The following is a 12969-nucleotide window of genomic DNA, read 5'->3' on the forward strand; positions in this document are numbered from 1 at the left end:
TTAATATATTGTTTGTAAAAAGTAGGTAAAATCCACTAAAATGACTTTAATGTACATTATGTTCACCAGAACGTTAGCTAAAAGTAACAGCTATATCGTCTTCTATTGGAATTTGAGTCTGACGTCATCATGATTGTTTTTTATTACACATAAATATTTTCATCTATTTTTAACAAATTAATAAATTGTTTGTAAAAAGTAGGTAAATTCCACTAAAGTGCTGTTAATGTACATTGTGTACATCACTCGTTAGCAAAAAGTAACAGTCGTCTCCTATTGGAATTTGAGTCTCACGTCATCATGATTGTTTTGTGCAGTCCGTGGTATTACGTAGGCTGCTGTACATGTAGGTTTCGACCAATCAATGAACGGCGTGTAGATTTCAGTATTGTTGTTTCTATAGAGCTATAAATTTACCATAACGTTTCGTAAGAAGTAGAGGGAATCATACGTGATGGATGTAAATATATCATTATTGTTGTAAATGAATAGTGTTTTTATGACTATATCGTGATGACTAGGGAAAACGGTAATTGTATAGTAGACGTTTGTTACTATAAGCAGTTTAATTATTGCCCCACTATGTATTTGCCCGATAGTAATCAGTCTATCATAGTCTCAGCGCTGACTTTACGTCAAGTTTCTAAGTGAAAGCTTACTTCATATTTCTCGTCTTACTTCCTGTATACTACACCAATATAAAATGGATATTTATTTCAAAGAAACAAAATGCTTGAACTGGGTTGCTTAAGCCAAGGGTTAAGGTCACGGCAAAGTTCTTTAAAAATATTAATATTTTAGATATTATATGTAATGTTTCTATGAACATCGTAGGAAACAACCTAGACGTGACGCTTTTATATTTCAATAATTTGCAAAAAATAGATAACTCACATTAATAAAACTACTTTGTAATAACAGTCTTATAACCAATAACTAATAGCATATAATTGCATTGCATTTTATAAATCAAGAGATCGAGCTAATCTGATATTATTTCCACTTTATGGATCTAACTGTATTTCAAATTGAAAAGTACCTTACCCTTTAAACTGTGGGAACCTGAATCTTTGCTGCAAACCCACCACAAATATAAAGTTCTAATTCATTATGACAATGTATTAAAATTTTAACTAAAAAATTCTAAAATTCAATCTGAACCCCTGGTTTACACTTGCTTTTGGGGTCAACTGAACGCACTGAGGTGTGAAGCAGACCCATTTTTCATCTTAATATCCTACTGCCTGTAATTCCCGCTCATTGTACATGTATATTTTGAACACACATGTACCGTCTGTTGTCTGGGGTAAACTTCTGATCGGGGTTTACATTTTGAGTCCACTATGATTTTACTTTGGGTCCACTCTAGTAAACCCGGGGTAATCCCAGAAAGTAAACCCAGGGTTTAGTTGAGGTTTACTTTCCGTTATGTTTGGTCTGATCGATACTGTAGGATGGGAATAAATGTGCATCATTCTAACCGTATATAGTCAATTATTATAACTTGAGTATATGTTACTGATCCCCGACCACCCCCCCCCCCCCCCCCCATTATAAAGAATTCTGGATATCTAACAAACTCCAACGTTTATAAAATTTTTAAAGTTAATAAACGATATTGTTTATATTTTTTTTAATGAAAAAGTGCCATTTTTACCAGTTAATAGTATTTTTAAGACCACCAAAAATATTTCAATAGATTTTTGACAATTATGGAAAAAATGAATGTTACACAGGGGATTTCGCCACATATCATTCTCATATCAAAATAATATGATTCTTATATAATTGCGCTGATATGAGATGATAAAAAAGGGCATCATATCAGAATCATACAATGGGTATCATATTTGAATCATATAATTCTGATATGAGATTTTTTTGATAAGGGCATCATATCAAAATTATATGATCGCTTATATATTGATTATATAATTCTTATATGACAATCATGTAATTTTGAAATTATATGAGAATCGTATGAATATAATATGTGTGCAAACTATGGCTTTGCAAAGCAAAATATTCCCCCTATTTGACACATGTTAAATCTCAGTAGTAATAAGATACATAGATATATGCTATCCACATATTTCACATGCAAATACGTGTAAAATAAATGTTTTCAGTCTTTAAAATCATTTGTTGATACTCCTCAACTTGCTGTTCCAACCTCTCATCAATTGGTCTTGAGAAATGTCATTGGTTTTCCTTTCCAAGCCACTTGAGTTTATCTAAAATTATAGCTAGAGAAAAAACCCCCACAACAGTTCTCAGAATTAAAATGAATTTAATTCCTGCAAATGATAACATTTATATATTTCTATTCTTCTTGTTCTTTGGTGCTTCATTAGTTTTCTGAAAAAGAAACATATGTTGACACTTAGAAATCAAGATATCAGTTTTTAAGATTTGTAAATAAGCACAATGTTATAGTACACATGTATCTTCTGTATGCGACGATGTGTCAATGTTATTCACCAGATTTGGTGACAATTTGATGCAAATAAACCATGAATTTCCTATCCTAAATTAAATGTCCAACTACAGTATCAATTTGACAAAGTAAAGTATTACCCTAAATTCATTTAGCCCTTCAAGTCTTTCCACCCACTTCTCCCTTTCTGATGTGTTAACCAAAGCACAAGACAAGTTTGAATTTTATCCTGAAATGTTAATGCAACTACATTTTAGCCATGCTTAAGACAAAGAACATCACAACTTTTAAAAAGCAAAATCATTCACGTGTTGTTAACTATTAAATGAGCTTTCAAAAGGTTTAATATCATTCTAAGGAATCTGGAAAGTTTAAATATAAGTATTAACAGTGCAGTTAAGTTTTAAATTAATTTTCATGTTATCATATGTATCATATGTATCATACTAGATTCAACACAGGACGCAATCTTTCTATGAACGTGAGGAGAATGCCAAGATCTTGAAATTATAGTCATACATCTTCAGACTACATCCAGCGAAACCTTAATACTAAGCTTGTGTATTTTAATAACCATTTGCTGAAAAATATAAAACACAAAATAAAATGATGAATATAAACAAAGTTTAAACACATTCATATTTTAAAAAAAATACTGACTTTCATACTACAATATTACTGAAGGTCTAGTAGAAATAAATGCCATGCTACTATTTTGAAGATGTAAGCAAATTGTGAATAACCTGTTTTAATTAAAATGTAATAAAATAATACTCATTTATGTGACTGACTGGTCATTTCCAACAAATGACCCAGGATGACAATATTGACCGAAGATACATGGAGGATATTGACCGAGGGCGCTAGCCCGAGGTCGATATCCTCCATGTATCTGAGGTCAATATCTGTCATCCTGGGTCATTATAAATGCATATTGACCGTGCATTGAGTCCATATTTATTATATTATATAATATCCCAAATCTATGAGTACAATGTATATCTTCTTAATGTTTACAGAGATAGTGATTTGCTGATGTTGTAAAGCACAATTTGAATGAAAATGTTTCAAAGTTTATTGAATATTACTTCCAAACCTAACAACCAGAGTTTCTTTTCATTGAGCAACAGTCCTCATATTGTAAGACAGAAATCATAATAATCAACAATAACAATAATCAATAACAATAATTGTAAATCTATCACAACATGAATAACAAATTAATAAAGAATAGATATCACATATATGTATTATTTTATCTTGGCAATGAAAAGTGACAATATTTTCAACAAAAAAACAACTTATAACAATGTGTAACAATAACAGTAATAAATTTAATAACAGTAACAACACTAAAATAAATATTCCTGAATTATTTCATTTACAGATTTCACCAATATACTTGGTCTACTGATTACTCTTAAAACTGATATTGTAGGTGATTGTTACATTTGAAGATGTAATGTACATGGTTGGTAAAACGGGTACATTTGGCATGGGAATGTTTTCATAAAGATTGTCTAAACCATCATTCAAGGTTGCTTCATCATTAAAAGTCGTCAAAGTTGAAGAACAGGGCTTTGGCAGTGGTAACCCAATATCAAAGTTAGCATGGTAGCCAACGCTTGCAATGCTTTAGACTTGGAATTTGATCACACAACTCCTGAACATGCGCTTAAAGTTTCTGACATTAGACGTTTTGTACATTCCTTTGTTTGGCCCAAGTAAGTTTTCAAGGAACTTTCGGATTTGTGCCCTGTAACACTCATGATATGTCTACTCGGCACACGTGCTTCGTCTAGAATGTGGACAGTGGTTGCCCGGAGAGAATGATTGGTATAACGCCTCGATAAGGAGGCTGGCTCACTGATGACACTCATCATGTTACCCATCTTGTTGTGGCCTAACACTACATTATTGAAGTGTACGTTATCCTTTGGTACCGCACGCGGCTGCTGAAATAAAAAAGGGCACTTTGGGTTCAACCTTCGGATTAGTTTCACAAAGCTCCTGAAGGGACAGCGGTCACTATCTAAAAAACTTTTAATAATTACCAGGTTTTTTTTCAATTTTAATATAACTTTTGTCAACTTAAATATAGTATTAGAACATACCTTTTATTTCATACATTCTGCCCTCTGCTTTGCAGCTGTCATCTTGATGATTCTTTGTTTTTTCATCTCGAATTTTCTCCACATACATACATTCATACATCCCTCTCCGTCAGTACTAACAGAAAAGTCTGATCTTCGAAGAGTTTTAAGAGCATCATATATTGGAGGGTGATGGTCTATGTTAGCCTGTCCCTGCCTCTTTAACTCCATTGTCATCCCTATATTTGTTGTCAAGAAATAAATACAGTTTTAAATCCTCTAAATGTACCTCATAATCAAATATTGAAACGAGTATGCTCAATGACTAGATAATTCGGGAAATTATTATGAGCTGATAGTATTAATTAAATGAAATCGGAAGTCCTACCTTTGAAAAATTTGTTTGACTCTCGGAATAATGGACCCTTGATAATGTCAACGTCTGGTCGAATAGATTGCAAAAATCTCTGTATACCCTGACGATATGATAAGAGAGTAGTTTTTTTTGTACATCTCCCCTTTGTTATTTCGAAGTTCAACATAAAATCTCCCCAGCAGACGATCCAGTTCTTCACACGATAGGCCTTCGAATTCTGCACTGATTTGCTTAGAAAGTAAGTATTTCCGAAAAACGTTTACTGCTATCCTTGTTAATTTTTTGGTATTCTCGGCCTCAGAGTTGTTGACTATTTCATTCAAATCTTCCTCACTGAAACTCGCAAACCTGCGAGCTTTCGTATTCGACGCCATATTTGACTGAAGCGAAAGTGAAAACGAGACAGCTCGTGCGAGTCAATATTCGCTTTCAGCGGTCATTATAAAAAAATAATGACTTCGTATTGACCAATCAAATTACCGGATTTCACAAAAGTATATATTATTACATTATATACATATTTGTAAAATTTACTTATATTATCTGTCAGGTAAATTATTTTTTTAAATAAAATAAATAACAAAAATAATGTTAATGAATAGTTATACATAATTTTATGCGTGACATGTAACATAAGATAATCAGTAAGACTTTCCCTGTTGATCTTCGACAGCTGAGAGGAGGCCTACTCGTTGCTTCACATCAAGCTTTGCTCTAGATTTCGGCTACTTTCAATTTGAAAGTTTTTAGTGTTCAGAATGCGCATGAACTTCATTAATTGACATATATTTTGATTTGGCGATTGTTTTACAAAAGTGTTGTACTATCTTAATCAAATTTAATTAGCTATAGCTGCACAGATCTGTCTCTACATTGTGGGAAATAGGCCTATAATTTAACACGTAGGTCTGAATTTTTAAATCATTTTTTTTTTATTGTTACATTAAATTTTGTAACTGCATTTCATCACACGTTTATATAAACACTCCGACTCTCTCCAGAGAGGGAATATAGTAGTTTTTATAAAAAGAAATGATGAATGATTCCGATCGACGATCTACTCGAATTTTCTTGGGAAAACACAGCAACAGTTCTAAAGCACGTGCAGATTAATTCACAATCTACCGTCAGTTGATTAATATAATTGCTCGGAAATGAAAAAGAAATAAGACTGGTAAATCCTTACCTTTTTATCTGAAATCATCCTGCAGTTTCTGATCTCTTCTGCGTTCGTGACGTAAAAATATGACGTATACATGTGAACGACAAAATCGAATCTGATTCAGGTTTCATTCCGGAATTGTTTACACCTGGCTTAAGTTGATTATATAATTCGTAAAAAAATATATTTTATTATATATGCCTTTTATCAATAATGATTTTATTCATTGAACAAAAATGTAGGAAGTAATTAAGATGTATTCACCATTTACCTACATTACTTGAAAGCAATAGAAATCCACTCATTAAATATTAAATTCGCTTATAATTTCAAAAAGGTTTTCATATCAAACCAATAATAATCATGCCGCAATGAATTCGAAGGTATGTAAAATGATTTTCATACATTTCCTTTGGAAATATCTTGATGTAAATCTCAATCATGATATCATTATGATATGAATCTTATATAATTTTGATATGATTTTATTATAATTCTCATATGAAGTAGTTATCATATAATTCAAATCATATCAGAATCATATGATACGGATTATATAATTCTTGTATGAATCAATTTTGATATCATTCTTACGTGATTTCGATAAGATTCTTATATGAAAAGAACATATCAGAATCATATGTGGCGAAATTGCCTATGAAAGATTTGTTGTTGTTGTTTTTGTTTTATTTTATTTTGTAGTTTTTATTTGTGTGTGTGTGTGTGGGGGGGGGGGGGGGGGTTAACCACTTTAGTAATCCAATTTTATAACATCTAAAACCTTTGACCTGTGGTCACTTGATGTTTTGCACTTAGACAAGGCACTTTATCTACATTGTCTCCGTCAACCCAGCTGAAAATGGGTATCGGCTTACGCTGGGGGTTAACCTGCGATGGACTGGTGTCCCATCCAGGGGGAGTCAATGACTCTCATCCGCTTAGCACCACGGAAACCTGGGATAAGCACCGGCCTTATGTGCCTTCATGGCACGGAGAAGGATTTAACTTTAACTTTAAAACCTTTTTGCCAATCTAATTAAACTTCAGAAAATTTTTTGTTGAGGGGACTAATGTCATTTTAGCTACTATTTACCCATCAGAATGAAAATTTTTCACAAGGGTTTTGTACTTCTAACCGATATCCCATTTCATAATTCAAGAGAAAATTCTAGAAGTTTTTAGTATTATTTCTTTAAAAAACGTCATTTTTTGCTCCTGTTTGACCCTCAGGGTTAAAATAAAATTTCTACGACCTTATACATCAACCCGACGCCTCTAATTATATGCCAGAAGTTGATTTGGCTTATGCATAAACTAGTTAATTTATTGGAACTACATTTTTTGTAAAACAAAATAAATGTCATTTTCAGCATCTAATTGACCCCTTTGATGAAAATTTAATTTCTGAAACCTTATTGCAGATCTATAGGACACCCTAATCAAATTACAAAAGATGATTAGTCACTGTGTAAAATAAAAGAGGAATTTAGAGAGTTTCGGATAAAATAAAATAGTAATAATTTTTGGGGGCTTCATTCGATCAAATCTATGAACGAATTTAGGCAACATTTTCCTTTACATTTGCTATATAACGATTTGTAATGTTGTTGTTAGTTACGCTTACCTGTATGTAACTATCTATTCTTTTGTTAATATAAGGTATGGACATAAAAAAGCACAATCAAAACCTGCAATATTGTTACTTTTTACACTAACCTCCGTATTGATCTCTTCCTCTGTTGAGTATTCTGACAGATGTGATGTAATACACAGCCTGCAGATCCACCCTCCACCAAGGATTTGTGTCGCCATCATCTGTGTGTGCACACCACTTGTCCACGCCAAATTCTGTACCGTTGTAACCATCCACTGCATCCGCGGCGTTATAGTCAAGTAATGTTGATGACTGTTCGGCAGGTTTACCTAATGCGATATTCGGCAGAACTGTCAACGAAATTACAATAAATAACTAGAGCCGAGCTCGTTGCAAAGCAACGAGTAGGTCTTCCGTCGCAACTTCGTGTCGCGAAAGGATTGTCCATCAGTCTCATTAAAATACCTCTTTCTCCTGACACTTGTCAGAGCCTGACAGACCCTGTATTGATAAAAGGTCATCTTTACATGACAATTTCTTCTTACGAATTAGAGCTTTAGAAAATTGATTGGAACTCTTCAAATGGAGACAATAAAAATTAATTCATACCTGTTTTCTATGTAACCTCTAGATTGAGTATTGCACTACTCATTAAACAGATAAAGGCATGTCTTTGCTAAGTAGGTGTTTATTTAATTTGTATGCAAATGTGGAGGTCAAGTGGGTATAGTCTGTTATTGATACAGGTCTATCAGAACCTGGCGAGTGTAAGGAGAAGGGAAATGGTTTTTAATTATACTGGATTATCAATATGATAATAGTAATTTCAAGAAATCGAAAACGAGACTCAATTTCAAAGTATTATTTTCATACCAGGCAAGTTCTTCGTTTAACTTACTTCAAGTTTAGGATAACTTTAAAAAGTACATCATTTATGTACATGTATATAATTAATTTAATTATAATAAAAGTGTGGATGTGGCGGTGGGGGAAATGACCCAAAAATCAATTTTCTAAGCGTTAACTTATGGGAAATTTTGGTTGAGAGAAAGGGGGCATTGCTCCCACTGGACCATCTAAAAGGTACTGTTAGCAAGCTCACAAATGATATCCCCGCTAAGAAAGAAGTCATTACTCACGTATTTCTCTATTAGAGAATAATGGATGGTTCGTTTTCATTAATAAGTGAGTCAGACAAGGCAGGGTATATTTACAGGTCACAAGTAATCTTTATGACAAACTCTAGCTTTTACTCATTTCCATTAATACAAGATATGACACATGTTTAATATGACTTTGAACTTGCGCAACTGACCCTGGGTCAAGTTCATGACACATCATCGGTCATCAGGAATCTTTACATGAAATAGAAACTCCCAATGTTTCTCCTTAAATGACTTAGGAACAAATCATTACACACCCTCAGGTCATAAGCAATCTTTGTGTGAAGTAAGAAATTCCAAAGTGGACCGGAAACAAATTTTGCACTTTTCCTGCCAGTGACCTTTACTTTGTCCAAATGACCTTGGGTTTAGGTCATGAAGCTTCGTCAGTTAATGAGTATTATTTGTATGAAGTAAGAACACTTCCAATGTTTCTCCATCAGAAATATATAGACCGGACACGACGTACGGACGGACAAGGTGATTTTTATTTAACCCCAGATTTTTCGCCCGTTTTGTGCGGCACAAAAAAGACCTATATTTTTCAATTATTTCTATCATATCACATATAAATATACATGTAAATGTATGATTTGTATGCACATTTGAGTTCTTCTCATCATCGTCGGAAAGGATAAGAAACCCTTGGGGTCAAATAATGTCTTTTCATGGGCATTTGTCAATTTGCATCACTAAATGATTTCCAAGCGGTAATAAGCTATCAAAGCTATTGAGATGTTACATGTAGATATTGAATTTCTATAGATTTAAATTTAAGGTTAGGAAAAACAACACTTTTTTATACAGTAAAAATAAAATCTAAAATAGCTTTTTGTACGCGTACACATAAATAAGAAGATGTAGCGAAAGCTATAAAGACTTTATTTCTTCTGTTCTAGACTTTTTCAGAGTTAACAAGCTACAAGTTAACAATCTCCCATTTTGACAAGCTAGATTAAAAATAAAATATTCAGCTGAGTTTTAATCTGCAATACAACCTCATATTACACAACTTCAATGATTTTTTTTATCATTGTGCATATAACAATAAGTAAAATCACCAAGAACAAATATCTATTGCAATTAAATGCATACATTTTTGGGAGCAGAAAAGTCGCTATATTATAGTCTGCAAGTCAATTGAACTACTACAATTATTTCAAAGAAATAAGAAACTGTCGACACTTGCAGTACTCTGATGATTTTATGACGATCGACCGACTTTATTGCTTAATGTAGTCGTATATCATTACTTCTAATCCTGAGAACAAATTTTATTTAATATTTGACTTAAAACTGTTAACTTATAAAACCAGAGACATAAATAACTTATTAAGTTATTTAAGTCTCTGATAATATATATTTTATTCTGTTCATAACTATAGAAGTTTAGCGTGTTCAACAGGTTAATTTTTTAGCCACATTCTCAGATTACGATATCGCACCTTTAATGTGAGGTTGATTGACATCGAATATTTAAACACTTATTGTTTAACAATTGACCGCTGCATTGAAAGCATCCTTTCAAATGTTACTCAATTATTTATCAATTGCTGATCTGCAGCCCAGGGGCAATATTCTAGGCTATGTGCGCTGACGCGACACGAGATTTTCGGTCGCACGTGGAGCGGATTCATTTGACTTAGCATAGACTGACCGAATAAACACACGGGTGGGAAGGTGACATACATTGAGGAGAAAAATGTACACATGTTAAGCAGTCGCCAAAAATGGGTCTTCGCCACATTTTGAAAAAAAAAATCCCTTGCACTGTGATAATCTAAACAAATCTTGTTTAAAAACTCATGTGAACATTCTAAAAATAATCACTAAATCCCTCAATTCTATCGTGTCAGCCTCTACCGCCAATCGCAACTTCTCGGTCCTTTCTGGCAAGCTCGGAAAAACACTTCGAATGTATTACCTAGGCGTCCATGACGACCCCCCTTTTTTTAAAACTTGGTATTAATTACAACACATTTTATGATCTGTTGAGATGTGAGCTATATTTCATTAAAGGTATCAATATACACTAAAATATAACACAGAAACGACATACAAAACTTCTTGCCGATACTTATTTTAATGGGAAGCGACTCCATTTTGTATAATATTCTAACATCCGGTGATGTTAATACATTCGAGGTGTTTTTCCAAACTTGCCAGAAAGGCCAGAGAAGTTGCAATTGCCTCTACCGCATGTGTTAATTTGATATTTGATTTTTTTTATCCTGCCTTGAACGCTTGGAGACTGTTTCATTTTCTTTATTCGGCTAAATAATGCTTGAACTACTACAATTATTTCAAAGAAATAAGAAACTGTCGACACTTGCAGTACTCTGATGATTTTATGACGATCGACCGACTTTATTGCTTAATGTAGTCGTATATCATTACTTCTAATCCTGAGAACAAATTTTATTTAATATTTGACTTAAAACTGTTAACTTATAAAACCAGAGACATAAATAACTTATTAAGTTATTTAAGTCTCTGATAATATACATTTTATTCTGTTCATAACTATAGAAGTTTAGCGTGTTCAACAGGTTAATTTTTTAGCCACATTCTCAGATTACGATATCGCACCTTTAATGTGAGGTTGATTGACATCGAATATTTAAACACTTATTGTTTAACAATTGACCGCTGCATTGAAAGCATCCTTTCAAATGTTACTCAATTATTTATCAATTGCTGATCTGCAGCCCAGGGGCAATATTCTAGGCTATGTGCGCTGACGCGACACGAGATTTTCGGTCGCACGTGGAGCGGATTCATTTGACTTAGCATAGACTGACCGAATAAACACACGGGTGGGAAGGTGACATACATTGAGGAGAAAAATGTACACATGTTAAGCAGTCGCCAAAAATGGGTCTTCGCCACATTTTGAAAAAAAAAACCCCTTGCACTGTGATAATCTAAACAAATCTTGTTTAAAAACTCATGTGAACATTCTAAAAATAATCACTAAATCCCTCAATTCTATCGTGTCAGCCTCTACCGCCAATCGCAACTTCTCGGTCCTTTCTGGCAAGCTCGGAAAAACACTTCGAATGTATTACCTAGGCGTCCATGACGACCCCCCTTTTTTTAAAACTTGGTATTAATTACAACACATTTTATGATCTGTTGAGATGTGAGCTATATTTCATTGAAGGTATCAATATACACTAAAATATAACACAGAAACGACATACAAAACGTCTTGCCGATACTTATTTTAATGGGAAGCGACTCCATTTTGTATAATATTCTAACATCCGGTGATGTTAATACATTCGAGGTGTTTTTCCAAACTTGCCAGAAAGGCCAGAGAAGTTGCAATTGCCTCTACCGCATGTGTTAATTTGATATTTGATTTTTTTTATCCTGCCTTGAACGCTTGGAGACTGTTTCATTTTCTTAATTCGGCTAAATAATGCTTCCAATTTTGAGCGCGCTCTCTCTCTCTCTCTCCTTCTCTCTCATTTTATGTGCAACCTTATGAAGACGTCAACTACTTTCTACGATATCTATAAAACCTCTCAGCAGTATCTAGCGGAAATATTCGTGGGTAAATAAAAAAAATCTTAAATTGAAACACAAGTCAATCTTACATGTACCGGTCAAAATCTCGAATAAACAAATAGTTGGAATCGTACAAAATATCAATAAACATGCACGTGTGATCAAGTACATGCAGAAGAACACGAGCTACCGCGGATCACTTGTCCACTCGCGCGGGATCTCCTTGGCTATGTTCTAGGGGTGATCATTTGAAGGTTTAATCTGTGTGGTTTTTCGTTGTTTATCTATAACATTATTAGTACATGTATAGTTTTTAGAACATTTTAGAATTACAAATTCACTATTGATTTATGCCTGATGATGTTTCTGATTTGGAACAATATCGCTTTTATCAATTTTTAGAGGGGCTTCTCAAATCACATTCTAATGTTTCATTCAATAAATTGAAGGTGAACAAAAATAAAATAAAATTGAAACAGTTCTTGTATATATATCCTGTTATTAGATAACCGCTGACCTCTAGGTAGTGCAGCCGCGACCGATTTCCTCGGCCGCGGATGAGGGATCGGATAACTTACGTAAAGTCAAAACACACATAAAAAGCTCAGAACCCAGGAAGATTTACAATGTT

The 12969-nt window shown here is 33.5% G+C and overlaps 1 protein-coding gene across 1 annotated transcript in view; it reads right to left on the minus strand.

Annotated features, from left to right (window-relative positions):
- The window catches only part of LOC128172654 (neurogenic locus notch homolog protein 3-like), a 129264-nt gene that overhangs the window by 2113 nt on the left and 114182 nt on the right, over positions 1–12969 (minus strand). The window contains exon 6 of the mRNA XM_052838431.1: positions 7785–8012. Within this exon, the coding sequence (XP_052694391.1) occupies positions 7785–8012 (228 nt within the window). The remainder of the gene's footprint in view (positions 1–7784; positions 8013–12969) is intronic.

The sequence above is a fragment of the Crassostrea angulata genome, chromosome 2, assembly GCF_025612915.1.
Source record: "Crassostrea angulata isolate pt1a10 chromosome 2, ASM2561291v2, whole genome shotgun sequence".
Classification (NCBI taxonomy): domain Eukaryota; kingdom Metazoa; phylum Mollusca; class Bivalvia; order Ostreida; family Ostreidae; genus Magallana; species Magallana angulata.